The sequence below is a fragment of the Carassius gibelio genome, chromosome B13 (genome assembly GCF_023724105.1).
Source record: "Carassius gibelio isolate Cgi1373 ecotype wild population from Czech Republic chromosome B13, carGib1.2-hapl.c, whole genome shotgun sequence".
NCBI classification, from domain to species: Eukaryota; Metazoa; Chordata; class Actinopteri; order Cypriniformes; family Cyprinidae; genus Carassius; species Carassius gibelio.
Window position 1 is genome coordinate 15,313,642 of NC_068408.1, and position 27,579 is coordinate 15,341,220.

The following is a 27,579-nucleotide window of genomic DNA, read 5'->3' on the forward strand; positions in this document are numbered from 1 at the left end:
CAAGTAAAAAAAAATTAGATCATTACCCAGATTTTTTTTTTTTTTTTTTTTGATGAATGAAACACTTTGCATCTTTGTTTTATTCGCACCAACATTATTTGATTTTAACATTTTGGAATAATGTATTTATATAGCATACTTTTATTTAGTCTCACTGGTAAAGACCAGTTTTTAAACTGGTTTGGACTGTATAACTATGCAGTTATTGCCTTTAATTTCACATGGTTACAGTTAATCTTTTAATTTAAGGCCAGTTCTCTGTAGTTTCAACCCAATTCAAAAACATTTGTTTGTACTGAATGTAGGCTACTTACTGGGCAGTTACTGCCATTAATTTCAGATGGTTACAGTTATTGTTTTCAATATATTGTTTTCGGCCAGTTTGCTTGTAAAAAATCGGTATTGGAATCAGCCATGAAAAATCATGATCGTTCATCCCTAACAATAATGTACAGTGTGTGGAATATATATATATATATATATATATATATATATATATATATATATATATATATATATATATATATTTTTTTTTTTTACCTTAAACCACATAAACACATCATTACACCAAATTTATGCTCAAGAACAAAATAATGTTCTTTTTAGTAACATCAAATGACCCCTTTATTACAAGATATTGTTCAGTAAATGGGTAAAATATAAAAGAGAAAACTTAAGAATAAAGATTTAGCAAATTCCTGAACTACTAGGTCTTTTGTTAATCTTTTTATTACTGTACAACTGCCATGAAAGTACAGGTGTTATTGTTTAGTTGGGGGAGATGTTGTGGTCAATGATAAAGTATGTTGGTTGAGAAGTACTTCTAGGGGGATTTGTTGTAAGGAATTGTCATGCACGTAAACATTTAAGGGAAAAAGAAATGTTTTTTTTTTTTGGGGGGGGGGTGCTTCAGTAAACTGATGAACATATTAAGATAAGTGTGTTATTTTCTGATATATGCTGATGACACAGAAAACTCTTCTGCTGTCCCAGTCTCAACACACTTTATGCAAATTGCTCCTCTACACTTATCTAAGTCTTTGAATATTTTGTTTTCATTCTGCAAGATGAAAGGTGCAAATTTTATCTGCCATGAAAGAACAATATATTAATTTATTTTTGGTGCATCTTTTCACAGCATCAAAAAATTGGAAAAGTATATCTTGAGGGACAGACACACAATTTCAATCTGCTGCCTATTTACAATGACTGAATATGATCTGCACATTAAGCTAAAGAGATATTAAGCACAAGAAACATGCTAACTTGTGTTATTTATGGATATGGGCTTCAGACTGTGCCAATTAAACCTGGAATTATATACTCTGCAGAAATAGCTACAACAGCAACATTCTGCATCTTATGCTGTATAAATGATTATGATGTCTAGGGCCAATAAACTTCTAAATATCCTCAAGGCTGTTTCAGCAAAAATGGCACAAAACTCCTCAAGCTTCACAACAGAATGTGCTGCCAGCCAAAGTTGGCAAAGGAAACACTTAACATAACCATTAGTGCAGTTAGGCTGTTTGCCTCTGTTTGAGTTGGAGGTGGAAACATAGCACCCTTGCCATAAGCTGTGAAACCAGATAAGATCCGCAGATGGGGTAAGATTCCTACTTCCATTGTAGCCAGCTGTGCAGCTAGCGAGGCCTAGCACTGGCTGATAGCAGGATTATTGCTGGGGACTAAGATGAGATGTAATAATGGCCAGGAGAAATGGCTTGGCCGCAGTCAATGGACATGGGCATTAGCAGAGAATGGCTGAAACAGTGGCAGCGCACTATGGTGTCAAATAGAGGTGGGAGTCAAAGGACCAGTGCTAGCTGTTAGTGGAGGCTAATGAGCTGAAAGAGAGGGAGAGCTTTGATACTGGCCAGTATTCAACTTACATTATTAGCTTTAACATCAAAATATGTCAGGATGATGACTAATAAAACGTATATTTGAATATTTATAATAAAATATTACACTAATTACACTAATTATACTGTTCAAATGTATAGAGTTGTTAAAATGTTGTGATGTGATTTTAAATACTTTTTTACATTTCTATTCATTTATTTATAATTTTTAAAGAACTCTTATGCTTACCATGGTTGCATTTATTAAAATTATTAAATATTATTACACTTTAAAATAACTGTTTTCTGTTTTATATATTTTAAAATGTGATTTATGTTGATAACATTTGTGCTTCTTAATATTTTTGTAAAAAATGTGATACATTTTTTCAGGATTATTTTATGGAGAAAAACAAACAGCATTAATTTGACTAATTGATTAATTTAATTTTTTGTAACACTGTAAAAGTCCTTACTGTTACATTTGATCAAATGAATGCATCCTTGCTTAAAAAAATATTTTTTTGACTTTATATATGCCTGACTTTTTTTTTACAGTATTATAAAATATGAGGAATATGGAATGAGTTTAAAGTAAAATTTGAATGTTTAAGCCTTGAAACCATTATCATATCTCAACATTAACATTAAAAGACCTTCCTTAACATTAATAGATCTAATAATAATGATACTAAAATAATGATAAATATTACTTGTAACAAATAGAATAATAATATTGTTGTTGGAGATGTTATAATAATATTTAAGCATATGTATTTAAAAAATGTGTGAAAATAAGATGCACATAACAAGCATGCATGTCATCAGACTAAAAACGCATGTTCCAACATCCTGAACATTGTGTTCAGTGCATCTCTAGAAAAGGTAACAGCCTGAGGAAAAGTTGATGATGGATCCCCTGCATTACAGAACCCATATTGAGCTCTGACACTCTGGGGCTGACAGCACAGATGCAGGGTAAACAAACAGCGCATTAAGACCATCTCAGAGTCAGGAGGCTGACAGGTTAAAAGACTGCTACCCATACAGATGAGAGGCATCCACTATCTTCCCCAGACTACATTTCCCATGTCACTTTGGTGTCTGCTCTTAAAACGAAATGCTGTCCTGGAAAGGTCAAAAAGCTAGAAAGGCACACATTTACAAGTTTTCCAAGTGCAAAAATATTTGTTTGCTAAAGATTATGGCAGCAGCATCACAATGAAGGCCTTTCTGCGGGCTGCTTAGTGAGTGTGTTCTCCCATGGGGCGCTGGTCATTTGAAACATACTGGGATAAGCCTTATAAACCGATTAGGAAAGAAGCCATATTCCCATAGGCTCGGTGTTTCTTTCCATGACTTTCCGTCTCTCCAAATCTTGAACCAACAACTGTGCACCACAAGAAAACATCATTATCGGAGCTCATGTTTGCAATCATATAAATAACCTTCCTCAAAACAAATAAAAGGCGCCTCAGCAGGCTTTTAGTTCATTAAGAAGATACAACTTCCTCACTATTGTTGATTTTTTTTTTCTACTGTGTGCTGTTCGATTCTGAATCTGTTCAGCAGCTTATCTATGTTAAACACCTTTGACAAGGTTGGTCGGCCTTTGGGACTAGGGAATTCTTTGACAAGACAACAATTGGATTATCTTTCTGTGCAGAGCTTGCCTACACCTCCATGTAAAGGTCATATAACTGGAGACAAATAAGCCACAATCTATGGGGACAACAACCACCGGCATTACTATTCAACGGATTAGATGTGTTTTCAAAACTATAAAGGCAAACCTTGTGGTAGATCTGTTTACGTCTTTTCTTGTTGCTGGTTTTTAATGAAAGGTTTAGGTAAAGCTGGGTGTTAACTACTGCAATAAAACAGCATTGTGAATTCTCAATGTCCCCCTTTCCCATTCACTACATAGAATACCTATGCATTATATTAATACTTCTCATTATGACATGTTTATATGAATGTATTTATGAAGGGAACTACTGACTTCAGAAAAGTTTTTGCCATTTTTCCCTTATAACCTTCATATAATGCATTTTAAATCAAGTAAACGCTAAATGATACTGTTCCATAAGGGCCACCTGCTGTCAGAGAGAGTGAATTTATCTTCTCCTTCAGCCTGTCTGTCGTTTCTTGTTACGTTTTAGGATCATTTCACAAGAAAAAGTCAGATCATTCTGTTTTTGCCTCAAATGTTGAAATGATACAATCAAATTTAAATCAAAAACTGTTCATGCTACATGTGTGTAGCATCGTTTTGTATCATGATTAAAATGCAGTGGTTGGCTCTAATTTTAAATGGCCTTTTTAAAAATAAATATGTTTAGTTGTAGTGTTGGGAAACAGAAACCGGTTCTTATTCAGTTTTTTTAAAAGAACCGTAACCGTGAGCAATTTCTAAGTTCCGGTTCCGAAAACGGTTCTGGTGCGACACGTGACCAAGTGCTGTGAGCTGCCTTGAGCCAGCATTCCACATAAAGGATGTCACAAACCAAATAACAGAAATGCCACTCTGCCTCTTTATACTGAGCACATTGTTTCCAATGACACACACTCCACAGACACGTCGCGTCTTTAACTGCTGAACACATCGTTTTCCACGACTGTACACACACTCGCACCTTTGATAACTGTGCATGTCATTTTGTCTGACTGTACATCCCACATGAAAAAATACTATAGTAATTTATGTGGTAATTCTATAGTTGCTGTGGTAATATAACAACCATACTAATATAAACAAATTACTAAGTTTTTTAAGTTTATTAAGTTTTCTACAAATAAAGGATATAATAAATACACTACAGTTTACTGTAGTAAAAACTAAAGTATATCACAGTATTTATTACAGTTTATCAGTTCACTATAGTTAATACTACAGTATGCTGTAGCATTCATTACCAAAGTGTTATAAATATTATAATATATAAAGTATAATACACTTTACTATAGTATGGTTCAAAAACACTATAGTATTTATATTTAAAATGTTATTGATAGTGTAAAAATATCAGCTTTGAAGCATATGCTGATTGATGGACTAGCATTACTCAACATTACTTACTACCTTCCAGCAACACTACATTCAGTGAAGGTAAAATAGGAAAAAATATAATAATAGTTCATTTAAATGGAACCAGAATTTCTAACTATACCCAACCCTAATTAAAAATAAGTTGACAGTAAGTAATAAACATTACTGACTATTGAATAGTTCAGTATTGTGAATTTTTCCTTACCACAATTTTTTTTAAATAGTTTTTAAATAGTTGTTTAATGATTTTAAATGAACTGGAACCTGAAAATTTCAAATGATTCCCAACCATATTTAGTTGTAGTATTAGCAATTGCCCATTTTTGCAAAAATCTTTTCATGGCCAGGAAAAAAAGAAAATTTTCTCAAGTAACCAGCCATTGGCAGATGTGGCAAAAAGTTAGTAAAATGTTTAGGCCCAGCTTGCAAGTGTAGAAATTAGGACAAAAGTATTGTAATTATTTCCCAACTGTAGTATAAGGTAAAATAATATACCTGTGAAATACTCATTTTAAAATATTTAACAGCACAATTGTTTTACAATATTTGGTTATTACTGTCACTGGAATAATAATATAAAATTATTAATATTCTAATATTCTAATTTGTTTGACTTCGAAATTCAAGATAGATAGATAGATAGATAGATAGATAGATAGATAGATAGATAGATACTATTTACATTCCATCAAAAATGTTTGTGGTGTTGTTCCATCCAGCCATGCTAACCACATTTCCTTCAAAGAATTCTTTATATCATGATTTGACATGGGATTGAAATTGAGTGCAGCATAACTGTCAGAAAATTGGCTGAAAAAAGGCGATGCAGCTACCGCCTCGATCCAGGTGCTGATCATGCAAGTTTTTTTGCAGCACAAACTTGTGCTACTGAACATGTGTTTGTCAATTTAATGTTCAACCCAATGGAATCAGGTGAATGATAGCATATACTCCGCACCATTTTGATTCATCAGCGTACACTGCACCAAAACAAGCTTAGCGTCTACTACGCCTCTAATGAGTCTCTGCACAAACAGATGTACCCATAGGACATTTGCTAAGTCTTAATTAGAATCCTCTGACAAATCAGACACCAGGGCGGTCTGGCTACTTTGTAAACCCGTGCAAACACAATGAATTACACTACAGTGTAAACCAAGACATCCCAAATGTTTAGCATGTTACCCCTTTTGCTGATCAAAATAACACCATCCCCTTATGGGAAAAAAATTGCAGCCATGCTCAGATGTGCAGAAACGCCCTTTGATAGAATGCCCAAATCCATCTCTTAAAATTAAATACAGTGGTTTCCATGGCGACCGTGTCTTTGACTATACTAGATGGTGATGCAGGTACCCCATTCATCTCTTGGCCTTCGTTTTGGTCTATATGGGTGCGACGCTCTCTTGATTTCTCTCAGTTCTCAGGTATCTGAGGCCTGTGTCAGCAGGGACTATATTTCATTGCAAACCACTGACTGAGCTTCTCTGTAAGTTATGGTAAATCAAACACTTTATTTGCATACAGATAAAAGACACTGATGAAAAAATGAAAACAGTGTGCAGTTTTGTGATGTCGCAATGAAATGCATACAGATCTGTGCATAGAACAGTTACAGAGGTAATACGAGTCAGGAGAAAAAATATCCGGTGATTCAACATTTGGTGGACACTGTCCAAAACACATCAACTAAATACATTTGCTGAGTTTTTTAATGAAGTACCAGAAACTGGATTCCCAACAAGATATACTGTAGGGGGGACCTGGAGCAATTTAACAAATTAAATGTTCTCAATGATGTGAGATGACACTTACTCACAATATGTTCAGTAAAGATCTCACTCTAACTGAGAAAAAACATGTTTTACATGCATTGTAAAACTGAAAAATGAAATGCGTTGATTTCACTTAAAAATTATAGAAAGTTCACTGTACTTAATAGAAAAAGTTACAGAAACTAAATAAGTGTTTATGTTTATGCAGCAAATTTCTAATTCCCAGAATGCTTTGTGTCAGGAGCCGTAAAAGTAGAATAAATATTCAAATGAAGCGTTATTTTGTGTGTATTTGAATATATACATATTGAATATATGTATATATTAGTGATGCATGATAAATATCGGCCAATATTTAATGCACATCTTGTCAGTAATGCCGGTTCTATTTTTTTTCTTCTTTTTTTTATATTTATCGTGCATCCCTAATATATATATATATATATATATATATATATATATATATATATATATATATATATATATATATATATATAGTCTGGTTTATATATATTTACACAAAAACACTCACTCATTAGATTTTATGGTTTCAAGCCTAATGGTTTTTATACAAACTGTATTTTCTATCTCTCTACATCAACCCTACACCTAAATCTACCCCTTACAGAAAGCTTCAAAAAAAAAAAAAAAAAAATACCCACAAACATTTTGTATGCTTTTTAAGCCTTTTGAATTATGGAGGACACCAAAAGTGTTCTCATAAATCACTTTCAAATTGTAATGTCATACCCATGTCATTATATCAAACTGTGTCCTCCTCATAAACCAGATAAATGTGCACACACTCTCATATTAGTTTACATTTTTTGTGGACATGTGGTCGTCATTATGTAGGGAATAACAGGTACACACACACTTCTTGTATTAAATTCAATCGCTATTGAAGATTATCTAGTTTTTATTTTTCCCTTAGAAGTCTGGTGATGGCACTGTTTTGTTATTGTCTTATATTTAGCCAACATTATTTATACCAGAAGAGACATTAGTGGTCTCTGAATCATAAAGGAAAATGTTACAATTGTCCCTGGTTTACCATACTGAATATGGTATGTTTTAATCATTAGGTGCAAAATCATGCTAAATAAATAACCATGATAAAGCCAAGTTGTATAAGTTGTTCTAATGCCTCTGATTTGTGTCAAAAATCAATAAGCTCATAAAGAGGATTGTGGACACTAACAGGCTGCGACTCAAAAACATAGAAAATAAACAGCATTCTTACAAAATAATAAAGTTTTCCCCAGTCTTTTCTGTAACCTTGCCAACTCAGCACAGAGGCGCCATTGAACTTAATATTCAATGAATAAAATAATTTAAACAATAACTGCTGTCAGTGCCACTGTAAATGCATTGAATTTTTAATATTTCATTTTAAATAAAGAAAGTGCTCTGCAATAATTTGGAGAAAAAAATCAACATACCATGAATGTATATTGAACTCATGCATTATAACACAGCAGTGATGTTCAATTAATATCTTGTCAGGGAGAACAAAGATATTGTAAGGAATGGGGTAATGCGTTAAAAGTCTCAGTTTGAAACAATGCAGACCAATATAGATTTAGAACAAGGAATTCATGTCAAGGTCAATATATACATTAGAACAAATAGTCAAAAGATACATAACAAACTGCCTTTCAAGGTCCACAAAGGCCTATTCTTCATTATGCAAATACATAAACTAAAGTTAGCCTAATTTAATGAGAGGATCAAAGAAGCCAAGACCGACTCCAGCTCAGTTATTCTGAGCAGCAGCCCAGATGCTCTTCCTTGGAGACAGTCTCATCAAGCATGATTAGACAAAACTCGGAGACAGCGCTGTCGTCACACACGGATTAATTAACCACACATAGATAAATCCTGAGGATTTGTAACAGAGAACATAACACAAAGTCTAGACTCTATAAGCTATTATCTGTTATGGTCCACAAGTTCATTGATCACCTTATGTTGAGGTGTAGTGCTTTCTAACCGGCAGAGAGAGATGGCTCGTAAATGCAGCAAAAGATTTAAGCTCTATATCAAGTGTCATGGCAAGTAAAAGAATATAGCACACCTTTTCTTAGCAGGAATTTCACTAATGCACTGACACAATATTTGTCTAAAGTATTTTAAATTATTAATGATTGACTTTAAGTGAGTTATAAGAAGAAATGACTGCAATAACTGCAAAGGTAATCTAAAATTTTAATCATGAGAATTGAGTATAAAAAGTCAAATACAGACCTTGCAAACAATACAGATGATCATAACCAATATGGCAGCAATATGTTGTGCATCATTAGGTTTTTTATCCTCTCTCACCCAGACTCTTCCTCCCAAAACCTGCTTCAGTCTGCAGTTACTGAAAGAAAAGCCAGGATTCCCATAGCTCTCCACAAGGCTCTAAAAATCATTCATCATGTCTCAAATCAATAATAACTGCTATAATAACTTGCACACATTTTGTGCAGTCATGTTTTGCAACTAAACTATTTCTTTCACTTGAAAAATATAACTCTTCACAAAAGCACATCTTTTTTATGGTTATATTCGGGGGGAAAATACTCCCTTTTACCCTAGTACCAAAAACGATATGTAAATAAAATCTCGGAAATGTACATCATCTACACATAACATTAATCAATCCAATGACATTGGACAGATATTTCTCACGTTCCAGGAATATCACAAGAGAACTTTGCCATAAAATTTACGTAACTACAAAGCAGCCAGGATCCTGAGGAAAGGGGATTTGGGAAAACAAAAATCCATTGTTACAACTCGAACAAGACATGTAAAATCGAAACCTAAGGCGTGTTCTTTGTACTCTCTTTTTCGACAGCACAAATCTACTAAACCCATCAAACAGTCTGCACATTTTAGTACTCCAGGGATTCATTTCCTAAAGCAGAAACAGTAAAAAAACGAGGGAGCATATGAGAAGCTCAGAAGCTTTATGGATCCGTCTGTGTAATGCTCATGGGCTTTTTTCCACTCATTTTCAAAGCATCATTTTAAAGCAGCACAATGCTAAATAACATAAAATGCAAAATAAGTGCAGCGTGCACCAAACGTGATAATAACAGAGTAATAAATAACCAGTTACCTGAAACTCTGTTTTTAGCTTACATCATAACATTCGTCGAATATACATCACTGAAACGTTATGTGGGATATTGTTTAACATTATCTTGATGAATCAAACCAGTCAGTTCTGGCTCTCTAAATACTGAATCTCGATAATCAAACTTTCAGCAGCAATTAAACATAAGCACTCGGCGCCAAATACGCTACATGCACTCAAAAAAAAAAGTTGTTGAATGAACTTAAAAAAATTTGAGTAAACTTTTCCACGAAATTTAATTACATTTTCCAAACAATATCGAATTAGTTTGAAATGATTTGTTGTAATCTTGTTGTGTAAACTTAAATTATTTTAGTCAAGACAACAAGAAGAAAATTGGTCCATTCTACTAGATAAAGTTTAGCCATGCCTAATAGAGAAAATTTTGTCAGGTTAACTACTCTAAATTTTGTCATGCCTACTATATAAAATAATGCCATGTTAACTACATTCAATTTGGTCATGTCTACTATATCTAACAATGCAATGTCAACTACAAAAAATTGTGTACTGCATACTAGAAACAATTTAAATCATTACACTTATCTAACTTGACTCTACAGTTACTTCCAAATGAAAGTGAAATAATTGTGTTCTATTACATTAAAACCTTTTTACTGTATACCTATAGTCTACTGTGAAGAAAGTCAATATGTTAAGTCAATCCATTTAGTAAAAATCTGTATTTAAAACATGAGCACATTTAACCTTGAGTGTCTTCTTGCTTAAAACTGCAAATATGGCAATTAAACATGCTCATTAAGTTACAGAAATGACAATTCAAATAAAACATGAGCATATAAGAATATAACAAAATGTTATTTTATTTTGTTTTCTTAAACATGATATTAAATGTGATTGAGAGACGTAATCACCTCTGCTCATCGTGCAAAAATTCAGATACAACAAAATCACATGAGCATACAAGGAAATAAAACACAGCATTCACAAAGGGGATCCTCAAACACTGCAAACCTAAGCGAAACGTTTTGTTTTCTGCGCCTGTGCTTTGGCGGACAATTTACACAAGTTCAGCTCGAGAATCATTTTTGGAGCACCTTAAAAGTGTAATGGATCTCCTGTGGATGAGTAAGATTCAAAGAGTATATTAGTCCAAGTAGCATGGCTGTAGCCAATGCTACATTACCTAAACCAGAAAGCACCTCCACATCTTCCAGCACAATGCAGATATCTTCAGGGTCTTCTGTTGCATCAGCAAATTCATGCCTTCATCACAGAATCCCTAAAAGGTCTTCTTTATGTCCGCTTCGGTTCTTGCAGGGTCATCATCCTTTGAAAAAGAAAAAAAAAAAACAGTTATTTTTAGTGAACAACTCTACTTCCACAGCACATTCATACAGTCACGAGCCATCTTAAAACAATGCTATGGCGTTCGGTCACCAGATCACAACCCAACTTAACACCTTTGGCAGACTGTGTTCCACTTTATAATGTAAAATAATACAGTGCCTTTGTCAATATCACAACAATGAATAACTATGCTTCCTTAAAATCTCTAACTATCACTCCGTGACTGTTCGAAATGTTTAATTAATTTAGATGACATTAACAAATTACATTTAAATACCAGATATTCTCAAGAGCCATTGATACTTCGGTAACACTCTAGAATGATGTCCATTAGTTAATGTTAGTTAATTCATTAAGTAACATGAACAAACAATGAACAATACATTACTGTATTTATTCATCTTTGTTAATCTTAATGAAAATACAGTTATTCATTGTTAGTTCATGCTAATTCAAATGTTGAATGTTGAAATTAACATCAACTAAGATTCATAAATGCTGTAGAAGGATTGTTCTTGCTTAGATCATGTTAACTAATGCAGTTAACTAATGGACCATTATTATAAAATGCTACCGATACTTATTTCAAATCAGTATTACTTATCTTTAACCAAAACTGGGCACAATTAAAACAACTGCTGACAGCACACCCTTCCCTCATTCTCTGAAAACGGTTGAGTTACTGAGTACAAGCTTTTTTTCAATTTTCTTAAGAACAGCGCAGTCCTTGGCACCACCAAATTGGTGCAAATCTTTGCCAAAATACAGGTTCGTGTACTTTAATTTCATCTATAAAATCATTAGTCACTTTATTTTCAAACCAACATACATGGATGCAATGCCATTAACCTAAACGAGCGCCTTGTAAAATATATTAATTTATTACTGAACAAACGGAATGTAAATACTTTGTATGTTAAAGGTATATATATATATATTTTTTTTTTTTTTTTTTTTTTTTTTTTTTTTTTAAGTGTGACGTGACATACAGCCAAGTATGGTGACCCATACTCAGAATTCGTGCTCTGCTTTTAACCCATCCAAGGTGCACACAGACAGCAGTGAACACGCACACACACACACACACACACTGTGGACACACACCCGGAGCAGTGGTCATCATTTATGCTGCGGCGCCCGGGGAGCAGTTGGGGGTTCAGAGCCTTGCTCAAGGGCAGCTCAGTCGTGTTATTGAAGGTGGAGAGAGAACTGTACATGCACTCCCCCCACCCACAATTCCTCCAGGCCCAAGACTCGAACTCACAATGCTTAGATTGCAAGTACGACTCTCTAACCATTAGGCCACGACTTCTCCGTGAAGCCTGGAATTAAACTGTTGTTTTCATCAGGCCAGAGGAGAACTGGCACCCAGATTAAGTAAAGTTTCTCCCAAAGTTTATTTTCCATTTCTGTCACTAATTAAAGGGATAGTTCACTTTCAAATTAAATTTAGGTATGTTTTAGCTTACCTCAAGGGCATCCAAGATGTAGGTGTTTTTTGTTTCCGTAGTAGTTAACATTTTTATATTTTTAGGTCAAACTGTTCTTGTCTGTGATTAATATAATGGAGGTCTATGGTCACCACGTCAAAGAGCATGCACAGAGAAGTCCAAATTAAACAATTCCCCACCGTAAGTACACATTGATGACCTAAGACATGAAACAAACGTTTTGTGTAAGAAAATGAACTGTTTATTTTGGTTTTATCTCCTGTACACAACCACGTCCAACTGATCTGAGTGCACGAGTGCTTCCTGACGTGACGTGCGCACGTGCTCTGGCTTAGTCTGCGCAAGCGCGGAAAGTGCCGGAAGCCATCTCTCGCGCGTGTACATCACTCATTGTTTACTGTTTACCACACAATACACCACCAATCTGCATTGTCTGAAATATAATGCAGTAACTGTAATTATTAATTTGTTTATAATGCACCCTATAATCGTTGCAATTATAATAAAAAACACATTACTCACTCTATTGACAGTGTGCCATTGGGTCCCTCTGGCATTGGACGTCGCCTCCAGTTTATACCTGACAAACTAAACACAATGTGCAAAACGCTGCGGCTCAACAGCGGAGAAAACTCAAGATCTTCAGTCAGGCAGGCGTGATGCGATACAGTCAATGTCCTCGTCATCTTGTAGTTGTTCCATTCGTGACAACATATGCTCTCCACTTCTGTCGGCATCTCACAACACTTGCTACTAAAACACCACCAATTTTTAAGAGATCTCGGTCTCTGAGGCTTGAAGACGTGCTGCCGTAGCAGATGCTTCCATGATCGGTCCTGAGTACTTTATCTGTGTATTCTGGTTCAAATAAATATGGCTGTGACAAATTCAACGTTGTCTGTTGATGTATTGAAATCATCTTCCATTGCAATTTCCTGTACGTATAAATATGTTTAAATCTTCACAGTGTAAGGTAACACTTCAGAAATCTCTGTGTAAACCATAGACAGTAAGTGTAAACAATGAGTGTGCTTTCCGCGCTTGCGCAGACTAAGCCAGATCGCACACACGTCACACAACAGGAAGTACTCGCGCCCTCACATCAGTTGGACGTGGTTGTGTACAAAAGGTAAAAACGATATAAATACTGTTTGTTTTCTTACACAAACCGCTCGTTTCGTGTCTTGGGTCATCAATGTGTACTTCTCTGTGCATGCTCTTTGAGGTGGTGACCATAGACCTCCATTATATTAGTCACAGACAAGAACAGTTTGACCTAAAAATATCAAAATGGGAAATACTGCGGAAACAAAGACACCTACATCTTGGAAGTCCTTGAGGTAAGCTAAAACATACCAAAATTTAATTTGAAAGTGAACCATCCCTTTAAGTTTTGGTTCCTTGCCACTGCCACCTTTGGCGAATGGGGATGCTTGACTGATTGCATAGACACTATTGGAAGAGAGTTGAACTGGATGATGACATCACTGAATAATCAATGAACTGACTTTTTCTTAAAAAACAAAAACTGTCTGTTTGTTATTGTCCTCTTGCATTACCGACAAACTATTTTCCTGTTTAATTATGCTGCTTTGACAATGTGTATTGTGAAAAGTGCTATATAAATAAAGGTGAATCGAATTGACGATTAAGAACTGTGCTTATCCAACAGGATGATATCACGTAAACCTAAACCAGTGGCTGTGTGGAGTACAAAGGTTTAAAGAGAAGTTAACATCAGTCATTTAATTCATATCTGAGCTTTACAATTTACTCAATATTTTAAAATTTAAAAAATTACATTAACTCTTTACCCATCAGCAGTTTTGATGGGGAATGTCTTTTGATATTTAAACATACAAACGTATATATATATATATATATATATATATATATATATATATATATATATATATATATATAAGAAAGTGTCTCTGCTTTTGAATTGAAAAAAATTTAGGCGCAGTTCATGTCACGTCTTTTGCAAGGTCAAGTTTGTTATTACTTGTGATAACTGTTTGTAACGAAAAAGAACTCACCAAATACTCCATCATATTCATCTTCATTCAGGTAGATGCATATCCCCTTGAGAATGCACTCTTGCTTGGTCTCCATGGTGGCATTATAAGAAAACAGACAAAACATTTTTTCAAGTTTCTGATATTCATACATGACACCCTCCAATACACATCTTTGAGCCATTATGCATTACAGATCACTATATCAATAGCTTTTATTAAAAACCAATTTATAAAAAAACTGAAAAAAATAAAAATACTACCTGAGACATTGCCAGCATCACATCTTGAATCTTTTTTCTAAACACTCCACCCTTTTTGGTAAACACTTTTAGCAGATCATCAGAGAACAGATCCAGTTTGGACAGGAATTTTGGAGTGTAAAGGAAGGGTTGTGATCCGATGAAATTCATCATTTATCTGAAGACATAAGTTACAGAGGTCTTGTTTATGGGCAATTCAGCAAAGACAAAAAAGGTTAAAATAGTACAAAGAAAACAAAATATTTAGTACAGGGTCAGGGTGACAACTTATTTATGACAGAAATCTATTTCGATTATTCCTCTTGATATATTAATCGCAAGTAACAGAATAACATTAACTTACACATACAAGCGCTTGGAGAAACAAAACGTTATTAGCTGACTACACAGACATAATGTCGGTCCATGACCATAATCTAGCTCCCTGCTAACACACGACGTAACAGTTACGTAACGTACTGGTAATTTTTGGTAATTCCATGACTTACCAATTGACAACGTAACTACGACGTCGCATGCCCGTAATTTTATTACCATCACATTACCAACTCACAACGTCGTCAGTACGTCCTTCCAACGTGACCAGATAACCAAGAACGTCCCAGATAGGTCCTCTATTGGTAATATATTGGTAACTTCATGACTTACTGGCAACGTAACTACAACGTCGTATGCACGTAATATCATTACCATATATATTTTTTTACGTTCTTTATATGCTCTCTGAGTATAGAGCCATTTAAAAAGTGTAATTAAACTTCAGACTCAAGATTAAACGTTCCTTAAAGATAAAATATGTTTCTTTTTTACCAAGTCAGAATATGGACATGCTTTTAATATATAGTGACGTGACATACAGGCGCGCGCTCCGCAACTGACGCACCGCGCGCACAGTATTGACAAGAAAAGAGTTGTGAAACTTTCTATCTCGTAAGGAGTTATGAACGTGAAATAGTGACACAGACTGGCTACACCATCTCATCTGCAGCAGAGATTGTTGTATCAGAAGGACAGCGCGTTTGTTTGACGCACTTTTCACTTCAACTGTGTCTGACAGGAGAATTAGCTTTCTGAGGTGAGTTTTACAATTTATAATAAATAAGTTGGTTGATAAAATGTATAAAACAAAGTAAAAACAAAAGTCTAACGTCGCTAAAACCTTTTTTTATTATTTTATTGTTTTTATTAGCCTTCTAGCCGTTGAGTTACCATGGCAACCGCGTACACATCAGCTGCTGGAGAGGAGAGGACTCGTCTGACATTTTCTCTGTTTCTCGTCAGTTATACCAAAGAAAAGGCCAACAACTGCGACAGATTTGTTAAGTAACACGTTAATATCATCCACAGTCTACTTTAAGTACTTTTTGTTAATATTTATACCTCTGCGATTATGGTATTTTTCCTGAAATGTCTGCTATCAAGTATTACGCTAGCATAGAAACATAATTAACGTTATAGCATATTAGATTTGAGCCCTTATTAATGAAAGTTTGGCCTTTTAATTACATCTTATGCCTAAAGGATCGGTTTTGATCGTTTTGTAAATGTTTTTGATGGTAATTTGTCAATAGATAAATGAAATAAAGTTAAGCTAATTAATTTAACCTAAAAATCTGCATTGTAGAGTCTATCAGTGACGTCACTCGTGGTCTAAAATGGGCTGAAACTATTTCAAACCACTGTTTCAAGCTTGTTCTGATTTATCATTGTAAACAAATATTGATAAAAAAATTGTACAGTGATTTCAGGAGTGTCTTAAAAACCCTCTAAAACAGAGGAGAAGTTCCAAGAAAATGTCTAACGGGACCTGCTGACAGAGATAGAAAACACAGGTGATGCTACAAAGCTTATTAAATAACTTCATATTTATTTTTTACAATATATCATCATGCATCTGTAAAATCTAAACATGTGAATTCTGGTATCTAAAGATTTTTGTATGTTTTCCATATTGCTATTTTTCTTTTCTGCATTTCCCCTATTCTCTAGTTTGTTTATTTCTAATAAGGAGCTGGAGGCCGTGAAGATACAGATCCATGATATTGTGGAGAAGCAGGCCCAGCTGAGCGAGTGGAGAGCTGTGCTGGAAATATTCAGGGGTTGATGCTCATAAGTCCAGGGTAAGTATACAGCTAACCCTACTACCACCTCTACTCTGTGTGGTTCTCTGCAAAGGCCCGGTGTACCCAGGATGCGATCTTCCCAGATGTCCTTCACCCTATTTCATAGTGTAAGACATGATCCAGGCCCTGGGCGACGACCTCTCTCCATCCGCCGCCTCCGGTCTTCAGGATCTCCACCAGAACCCGATTCGCTCCACTTCGCGAGACAGAACAAAACGCTGTGATCATCAGAGACTCCATCGTCCGGCACGTTTGCGCTATGTTAGCTGAAGGTAAAGTCCACACTGACTACTTCCCTGGTGCTCATGTTCTTGATATTTCTGCACAGATTCCCGTGACCCTGAAGAGTGAGGTGGGCATCAGAGCGGACGGAGACACTGAAGAGGGACTTCAGGAGCCTGATCAAGACAGTGCGCAGCATATCGCCTGCATGATGATCATCGTGTCAGGACCACTTCCCACGTATAGATGAGGACATGAAAGGTTCAGCAGACTTTTTGCTTTAAACGAATGGTTATAGTCTTGGTGTAAAGAACAGAAACTGCCTTTTGTTAATAATTGGAATCTTTTCTGGGAGCGTCCAAGGCTTTTTAGATCTCCTGTTGGACAACATCTCCAGGACACTTCGCTCCATATGACTAGTAAGCCAATTCTCAAATAACTGTTATGATGAATTTTGTTCTACACGCTCAAATAGAAGTACTACTACAATAAAGATTGTGTTTGTTCCAGTGTTAATTTTGACAGGTATTTTTGATTTAGCATTAGTCTAAACTCCACCAAACTACTGTTATAAGCATGAGCCCTGTCAGACTGGTCGTGGCGGAGGTGTTGCAACAATATATAGTGATATTCTCAATGTTACCCAGAAAACAGGATACAGGTTTAACTCTTTCGAAATACTTCTGCTTAATTTTAGACTGTCAGACATGCAAAAGAAATCTAATGTATCTCTTGCTCTGGCTACTAGGGGTGTGATGAGACACTTATCCCACAAGATGAGACGAGACACGAGACTGGGTTCATGAGAGCGAGACGATATATATATATATTTTTTTTTTAAGAAATCCTCAATGATAAAATAAATATTTCATTTTTCTCTACTCCTTTTTCGTATGACATACATTTTCACATCAATTTATTAAACATTTAAAAAAAAAAACATATTTAGGGCCCTAATTTTTTCCCCAGCATATTATTTTTTATTATTATTGTTAACAAATTCTGTATTTTAGCATGTCTAACTATTTGAATGCATAACACAACTTAATTTATTCATTTTATTTTTTCTTAAAGGTAGCCTTACTGACATAGATATAATACCTCAAAGTGTAATTACTGACCACTTCCTTGTATCGTGCATGCTGCATATTAGTGATATTAACTATATTTCCAAAATGAGCATTATGAGTTTAAGAGCCTTACATTACATTTATAACAATCATTGTTAATGTTTGAATTGTATTTCAGGGCAGTTTGTGAAAAGAGATAATCAAGAGAAGTCAGTTCCAGATCCACCCTCCACACCAGACCTCTCTCTCACGAGGATTGCTGTCTACTAGCATATTGTGTTCTTCAGCTCTTCAGACTTCGGTGGATGCAGATATTACTCAGGGACATGAACACTAGAATATTGCAAGAATAGAGAAAGTAAGAATTACTTAAGATTTTAGAATTTAATGTTAATTGCTTAAACATATACAGTATTGTTCAAAATAATAGCAGTACAATGTGACTAACCAGAATAATCAAGGTTTTTAGTATATTTTTTATTGCTACGTGGCAAACAAGTTACCAGTAGGTTCAGTAGATTCTCAGAAAACAAACAAGACCCAGCATTCATGATATGCACGCTCTTAAGGCTGTGCAATTGGGCAATTAGTTGAAAGGGGTGTGTTCAAAAAAATAGCAGTGTCTACCTTTGACTGTACAAACTCAAAACTATTTTGTACAAACATTTTTTTTTTTCTGGGATTTAGCAATCCTGTGAATCACTAAACTAATATTTAGTTGTATGACCACAGTTTTTTAAAACTGCTTGACATCTGTGTGGCATGGAGTCAACCAACTTGTGGCACCTCTCAGCTGTTATTCCACTCCATGATTCTTTAACAACATTCCACAATTCATTCACATTTCTTGGTTTTGCTTCAGAAACAGCATTTTTGATATCACCCCACAAGTTCTCAATTGGATTAAGGTCTGGAGATTGGGCTGGCCACTCCATAACATTAATTTTGTTGGTTTGGAACCAAGACTTTGCCCGTTTACTAGTGTGTTTTGGGTCATTGTCTTGTTGAAACAACCATTTCAAGGGCATGTCCTCTTCAGCATAGGGCAACATGACCTCTTCAAGTATTTTAACATATGCAAACTGATCCATGATCCCTGGTATGCGATAAATAGGCCCAACACCATAGTAGGAGAAACATGCCCATATCATGATGCTTGCACCTCCATGCTTCACTGTCTTCACTGTGTACTGTGGCTTGAATTCAGAGTTTGGGGGTCGTCTCACAAACTGCCTGTGGCCCTTGGACCCAAAAAGAACAATTTTACTCTCATCAGTCCACAAAATGTTCCTCCATTTCTCTTTAGGCCAGTTGATGTGTTCTTTGGCAAATTGTAACCTCTTCTGCACATGCCTTTTTTTTAACAGAGGGACTTTGCGGGGGATTCTTGAAAATAGATTAGCTTCACACAGACGTCTTCTAACTGTCACAGTACTTACAGGTAACTCCAGACTGTCTTTGATCATCCTGGAGGTGATCATTGGCTGAGCCTTTGCCATTCTGGTTATTCTTCTATCCATTTTGATGGTTGTCTTCCGTTTTCTTCCACGTCTCTCTGGTTTTGCTCTCCATTTTAAGGCATTGGAGATCATTTTAGCTGAACAGCCTATCATTTTTTGCACCTCTTTATAGGTTTTCCCCTCTCTAATCAACTTTTTAATCAAAGTACGCTGTTCTTCTGAACAATGTCTTGAACGACCCATTTTCCTCAGCTTTCAAATGCATGTTCAACAAGTGTTGGCTTCATCCTTAAATAGGGGCCACCTGATTCACACCTGTTTCTTCACAAAATTGATGACCTCAGTGATTGAATGCCACACTGCTATTTTTTTGAACACACCCCTTTCAACTAATTCAACTAATTGCCCAATTGCACAGCCTTAAGAGCGTGCATATCATGAATGCTGGGTCTCATTTGTTTTCTGAGAATCTACTGAACCTACTGGTAACTTGTTTGCCACGTAGCAATAAAAAAATATACGAAAAACCTTGATTATTCTGGTTAGTGACATTGTACTGCTATTATTTTGAACAATACTGTATATATTTAGATGTATTTTTGTGGCAGTGTGAACTGGCCATAATGCTGTATGATAGGTGTGAGATTCATTAAACTTGATTTGCTATAATACATCTGTTCATAAGCTAAAGCATATTATTTTCAATGAATTATTTGTAGTGGTTTGGTTAAGGGTGTGATTAGCTGAAGATTATTGTGGGATCTTGTGATTAGTTGATGAATGTGTGCATTGTTAATGATAATATTTAAATGCAATGTACTGAGTGCCTACTAAGACTTGCATGTTGTGCATAATGTTTTGACCCTGGATGCTTACAGAAGGGTATAGATATTTCAATATATGGAAATGTATTTATTATTAATATATCTCAATCTATGTGCTTCTGTATGGGCTGAATGCTTTCATTCATATTTCGCTGTATATCCTGTTTTTATTAATAATCTGGGTGTATTACTGTTCATATTTGCTTGTTAATAAATTAACTGAATTCATTTCGAGTATGTATTCATCATTCACAGCTGCTGAAACAATCCTTTAAATTAGTTTGGGCATATGAGGACATAAATTAGGTTCAAGTGCTGCATGTCCGCCCATAGAATAATTATTAAAAAAAATGACCAACTGATTACCAGCACACGACCACCGATCCGCGACGTTGCCACGACGTCGCAGTTACTTACTGGCAACGTCACAAAGTTACGTTGTGGCGACGTATACGCACCTTTCACTTTTCCGGTTGCCACGACGTAACTAGTTACGTCGCCACGACGAAACTTTGGTCACCAGATTACGTCGCAGTTACGTAACAGTTACGTAATGTTGTTAGCAGGGCTAGCAGAAGAAATTCAAAAACTCCACTTACAATTACTGAAGCAGCGAAATGTAATACTTAGGTCGCTAAAACACTATTTGTTGTTTAAGACGAGAGACTCCGTGAACGCAGTGAATTCAGTCACGAGCACGTGAACTTAACAAGCGTGACCAATCTAAAGCCTTCGATTGGCTGCTGTGCGCTTTGATTGGCATCTCAATCGTTTTAACAATGACGAGCAATAAATTAAATATAGATGAGGAAGACCTAAAATATACATTTGAAACTTTGTCACCCTAACAACAGCTGAATGCAGAGTAAGAATTTAAAATCCTAGGGGACAATTTGGCAATTTCTAATTATGGGGCGTGTCTTATGGCCCTGGTTTTATACATTAATTCATGGTACTGAAGGGTTTTCTGTTCTCTCTTGTTCCGCGATTCTTCATTTTAACGTAATTTGATACTTTTAGGAAAAAAAGAAAGTCTGCACCACGTGCTGAATCCAGAAACCTAACATCAGCTACAAACGACACACTTAAGAGTTATTTTCATACAGTGCTTATAGAAAAATAACTTTCTGGTATGCAACAAGATATTAAGAAAGCATATTTTAATTAGTTTGTTAATTAAATAAAATCAGATGGACGGTGATAGATAAGAAAAAAAGGCCACTTACCCAACTCAAATATGCTGCTGAGCAATCCATCTGCATCCGTTTCCGTTGATGACGTGCATCCGGTTAAGATGAACAAAAAATATTCTTGTTGACTCAATTTAAAAAAATGTTGTAAACCTAATTTTTGGAAAATTACATTGTTTCTGTGAAATATAATTAAGTTGACACCATTTTTACAAAGAGTTATGTTGTATGTGCTCATGTTAATTAATTAAATTGAACAAAGAGCAAAAATCATTTTTTTGAGTGTGTCTAGTTTTTATGGCACATTTAAAGACTTCAGCTGTTAGCTGTGAATAAAAGCAATCAACATAACAGATACAAGAGCTACAAAGTCGAAGCCCCACAGGAAGAGCAATCAACCAACAGACAATAACATGATAGAAAACTGACCATGTTGCTAAATAAAATGGTTTTATGTCTCTCTTTTTTGGTGCTCGGATGCTAAAAGTTCCTAACAGATGCGAGAAAGAGGCCAGCTGGTAAAAACAAGAATAATTTCCTGATTATGAAATGAGGCAGAATAATGTTTGAACAGGTAGAAACAGATGTGGCGTGCCTGTTACTCTGAAAGAGCCAGGAGTCTTTTCAGCTAGGACAGAAATATAAGGTGTAAATAACAGCAGAACTGCAGTGCAGCACAAATCAGAGTCTGACACCATCTAGTTTGCTCCTGCCAGATACAGAACATATTAAGTCATTACCACGAGCACAGCAATCCCATAAAACTGATGAATTGCATTTTGATCTTCTCCGATCTCCACATGACTAACATTGATTTGACCGGCACGTCATTGCTCTTTTAGTATGTGCATGGAGCATCGATGTCTTACCTTAGGATACTGCTGCACCGGGATCAGCACGCGCTCCGACAGCTTGATGTTTTTGTTGCTGATGATATCCAAGTATTTCTTCACCTCGCCATCTTTTCTCAACTCGTCTCCTTCAAACTTTTCAATCTCTGAATGAAAAGGAGATAAAATTGCTCGGGTCAAATAATGTTATCATTTCCAGCCCAGAATACGAGTAAAAACTATTTTCAGCTTCCTGTGCCACGTTTATTAACAACAATTAAATAAATACTCTGTGTAGAACGTAAATTGTCGGCGTAAGCCTGCTAAGCCCTTATTCGCATGACAAACACAAATTGAAAAGCTGCTGCGCAAAACTGTAATATTTTGTGCTTGAGGAATTTTATGGTGCTTTCGAGAATTGAGCCGGAGACTTAGCAGCCACACAACATTAAGGAGGCTTGAAATGAAGCTGTCACCTGGGTTCCTCCAGGGATCCCCTTCTGTCGCTGTTAAATTAATGCTCAGCAGAATTGAGAATTATGAACCTGTGCAATTCGTGTAAAACACGGAGCGGGGAAAGATGGTAAGGGAAGTCAGCAGGTGAAGGGAGACCATTATTTTTCACCTCAACTCTGGAGAGTCTCTCAGCTGCTTAGACCTGCAGAAAACCGCATTGTCTCACTTTCACTTCTACACTGAATGCAATGAGGAGGAGCAGCTTGGACTTCATCCCAATGTTAACAACACTTTGCAATAAACAGATAGAAAGCAATTATTTGCTTGTTATAAAATACTTTGCTGGAATTAAGAGCAACAACAGAAGATAAAATCACTGAGAAAAAAAATCATAAAAATGGGAGTTATTTTTGCAGTTATTTTGAACCAGCTGGTCTCAAGTTGATATTTGAGGATATATGAAGGATATATGAAGTCAGTTGCCCTCGGGTGTCCTATCAAAGAAACCACAGGTGTAGTTCAGCACATTTATGATGAACATGTCTCACCAATTTCTGAAAACCAGAAGACAGGCCAACTTGGTACCTTTCAAAAAAAAAGTAGCAGTATCATCGCTTTAAACTAGTAGTTCTTCACTAAAAACAAAAGACAGAAAATATGCTCAGTTTACATCTTGATTTTATGTTTATTTATAGCATTTATTTATTTATTTTATCCCCTTGGAAGTTAGCTGATGCCCCCTAGTGGGCCCTGACCCCCACAGAACCACTGCTTTAAACCTAACAAACCTATTTTTTCTTGTAAAACTTTGTAGCACTAACAGCCCTTTGGTGTTGTGTGTTCAGACACCAGCTGAGGCGATGCATGAACTGGAAAGTTACAGAGGTCTTGCTTTATTGTGTGCTCTTCAGTACACTTACTCTCAGGTGTCTGCAAGATACTAATAGGAAAGCATCTGCAAAATGACAACAGCATGAAAAGGTGAAATTTCTATCAAAAAAATTAAACAATGACATGCTCTATGTAAAATCACCTGATCGTGATGATAGATTTTATTTTTTTGACCTTTTTTTGCACTGGGGATGCTGTTCCTCCTCTCGCCTTACCCTTTCCTCTGAAAGGTATGAAAGAAATCAAACCAGGCTGTAAGTGAGAGGGAGACCTAACAATAAGTATTACGAAGAGTGGCCACAACTGAATTAATATTTATTTTTGCATGAAAATGTAACATAGGAATTAGAAAAGTATAATCACTTTGTCCTTTTGCTTATGAACGTATGTAAGTTCATTTGAAATATAAAAGTACTTCTGCAGACTCAGTAGCTGCACATTCTCATTGTAATCCACTGGGAACAGACTTGTGCTCCGTGCATTTCTAATATTTTATTTGCACAGAAAAGATCTGATCAGACAATATTCAAAGCTGCCATTATTCCTTTGACTTTTTGCAACATACAAACTGTCTGTGAACAAAAACCAATTTAACATATATAAAAAACAAAAACAAAACAAGAGCCCTGTTAAACTTCTGTGTCTTCGGATTTCATTGATTTTGGATGCAACACAATAAAAGCCATCTCTTGAGTGTGCCACGCATGCCTGACAACGCTAACTAACAAAAGTCTCAGGGTGCTATTTAGGAGCTGCTGATCTGATCTGATCTTATTGAATGGGTAAAAGACCAAAATGTCCATAAATGGATACATATAACAATTTCAAGGGTGAATGGCTCTGTGGAATGAGTATCGCAGCATAATAGGGAAGATCCAGGCTTAAATTCTGGCTTAGCTTCTTTTTCCGAAATCTGCTGCTATGCCTTTGCATAAAACACTTCAGCCCAGCTTGTTTAAGGAGTGCCCTATACACGGTTACCATTGCATAAACTACTGATTTGTCATTCATTGGTGTATATATATGTATAAACATACATACATACATATATATTTAAGTATTTAAATTTTAAGCATTTACGAATAAACTGATCTACCAAAAAACATTAAAATCTTATCATTTTTAAATTTCATCTTCTTGGCATTATAATAAGCATAAAAATGTGCACATAACAAAATGTCAAATATATTAATCTAAAGGCTCTGTAAAGGTTATTTACGGTTCTGGTACACAAGAAGTTTCTAGATTAAATTCTATTATCCTTCTTCAGAATGAACTCAGCATGAACCAATTGGGTACAATTTAAGGGATGCTGGATCTGTACAAATAATAATGTTCACAATGACAAAACAAAATCTGAAAGGACCTTTGGGCCTAATCTGAGGCTGATCAAGCAGGTGGATATAGCTTTTAATAATATTATTTGGAGTGTCACAGTATTGTTCCTTGATATACAATACATTTTACACCACTTGATCCACCTTTTCTATCAATCCATCAAAAAGACATAAACGTGCAGAACTTTAAAGACTCACAGTTTCTCTGAAGTTAGCATCCTGCTGGCTGGAAAATGAAACCTTCAGCTCAAAATGACATTTACTTTGTAAAACACATCAATCTGACCTCTTGAACTCACTCATATTAGGATAATATGGCTTTGAAAAAGAAAGGTAAATCACCATTTTGTTCCGGTTATATATTGTAAATAAAGGTGTTGTAAATTACATTTTCAACCCAAAATCATTTGACGGTTATATGTTACCATTTTTTATTTTTTTTTGTGTAACATAATCAGTGTAAAAATTTGTTTGTACTCCCCTGACACACTCATACACACACATATATAATGTTACAAAGGTCAAGGTTTAAAACAGATACAGGTGATGACTCAGTCACAGGATATGGAGGAGGCAACTGGCACAAGTGAGAGATGAAAATTAGTTTGAGCTAATTGTGCATTGCTCAAAGAAGCCTTGTGTTTCTGTCTCAGCAATATTACAAACCAGTGCCCTTCCTATTCAGAAAAGTCAACTCTGTAGGACTAGTAGCTTTGTAATCCACCAGGACACAAATTAACAGAGAGGATATGCTTGATCTATAATAAAACCCAATTTGGACACTTTTTTTTTGCAGCACTTATGTTACATCAGCTTGTGAATTGTTGCCTTGCGATTCCTGAGGGAAATGTTTTTCAATCTACTTTACAACTTTTTTGTCTACTACTCATACTACTTCAGCAAGCAATGACCACCTTTATCAATTTTAGATGAAGGTTTATATTCCGGTTAAATTTTTATTTCAATTCTTGATTGGATTTCTAGAAATCAGACATTCTGTTTAATCTTGTTAAGAAATCAAGTTTGCATGGCACTTAAAGGGGTTATTCAATACAGGAAAGATATGTATATTTACTTGGCTTTCTATGTAGTAGAAAGGCATTTTTTATACAATCATGGCCAAAAGTTTTGGCAGTGACATGGATTTTGTGTTTTGCAAAGTCTTTCTGCTTCAGTATTTGTAGATTATTTTTCCACATATTTCTATGGTAAAAAGGCTTTAAAAAAACAAAACAAAAAAAAACTTTTACTGGCAAAAAAAAATGAGTCAATATTTACAGTGTTGACCCTTGTTCTTCATAACCTCTGCAATTCGCTCTGGCACGCTGGATATTAGCTTCTGATGGCGATCCATTCTTGCCTTATTAGATCTCAGAGTTGATCACCATTTGTTGCTTCTGCTTGTCAACCACAGGTTCTCTATGGGATAGAGATTCAGGAATTTGCCTGATCACAGACCCCAAATTTCAAAGTAATGATCTTCGAGTCACTTTTTTAATCACTCTTGCTTTGTGACATGGTGCTCCATAATGCTGGAAAATGCATGGATCATCACCAAATTACTCATGGATCGTTGGAATAAGTTGCTCTAGCAGGACCTTTTGATACCATTCTTTATTCATGGAAGTGTTTTGGGCCTCAGGATGCTTCACTGTTGAGAAGTCAAAGGACTCATGGTGGCGTTCACCTTTTCTTCTCCGAACAATCGATTTTCCAGAAGCGAGCTTCATCAGAGAAAATATCTTTGCACCAGTCTTCTGCTGTCCAATCCTTGTATGTCCTTCAGAATTTCAGTTTGTCCTTGACATTTTTCTTGAAGAGAATTGGCTTCTTTGCTGTCCCTCTTGACCCCAGGCCATTGTCCAAAAGTCTTGGCTTCACTGTGCGTGCAGATGCTCTCTCACCGACCTGCTGTCATTCCTGAGCAAGCTCTGCACTGAAGACTTCTTCACTGCAGTCGGACCTCTCTCCTTGAAGCTCTTGATGATCCGGTAAATGGTTCTTTCAGGTGCAATATTCTTTGTAGCATTTTCCTTGCATGTGAATCCATTTTAATGCAAATTGATGATGGCTGCACTAGTTTTAGACGAAACCATTGCTAAAAAGAACGCAATGATTGGAAGCACTTTTTCCCTCCTTCTATAGGAATCAGTCTGGTCTTACAGTCTATTTAGTATGATAGTGATTTCACCTGACTAGTACTCATTCACACTTTCACGTGTGCTGCTGATATTATTAGTCAAGTAATCAGGGCCGTCACAAGAGGGGTGCGAGGCTGTGTGCGAAGTTGATGTGCGAGGCCCTCAACAATTTAGTTTGTGTGTGTGTGTGTGTGTGT

The 27,579-nt window shown here is 35.7% G+C and overlaps 1 protein-coding gene and 2 long non-coding RNA genes across 13 annotated transcripts in view; 1 reads left to right on the top strand and 2 right to left on the bottom strand.

The window, feature by feature from the left end:
* Positions 1–27,579, bottom strand: part of LOC127970643 (KH domain-containing, RNA-binding, signal transduction-associated protein 2) — a 73,481-nt gene that overhangs the window by 36,793 nt on the left and 9,109 nt on the right. For all 4 annotated transcript variants that reach the window (XM_052573308.1, XM_052573307.1, XM_052573306.1 and 1 more), the window contains exon 2: positions 22,597–22,724. In XM_052573308.1, coding sequence (XP_052429268.1) covers positions 22,597–22,724 — 128 coding nt within the window. The remainder of the gene's footprint in view (positions 1–22,596; positions 22,725–27,579) is intronic.
* Positions 10,661–21,985, bottom strand: LOC127970645 (uncharacterized). Its single transcript, XR_008156652.1, has 4 exons — positions 21,764–21,985; positions 14,839–14,995; positions 14,597–14,666; positions 10,661–11,086 (listed from the first exon to the last, which is right to left on the bottom strand). It is a non-coding gene; the product is annotated as an uncharacterized LOC127970645 (long non-coding RNA).
* Positions 15,689–20,137, top strand: LOC127970644 (uncharacterized). Of its 8 annotated transcripts, none has more exons than XR_008156651.1 (6): positions 15,689–15,913; positions 16,028–16,156; positions 16,578–16,958; positions 17,068–17,444; positions 17,547–17,602; positions 18,432–18,763. It is a non-coding gene; the product is annotated as an uncharacterized LOC127970644 (long non-coding RNA). The 8 variants fall into 8 exon arrangements; XR_008156646.1 differs by adding an exon at positions 19,621–20,137 and having other exon boundaries at positions 15,690–15,913; positions 16,578–17,444; positions 18,432–18,611; XR_008156649.1 differs by having other exon boundaries at positions 15,691–15,913; positions 16,587–16,670; positions 16,828–17,444; positions 18,432–18,757.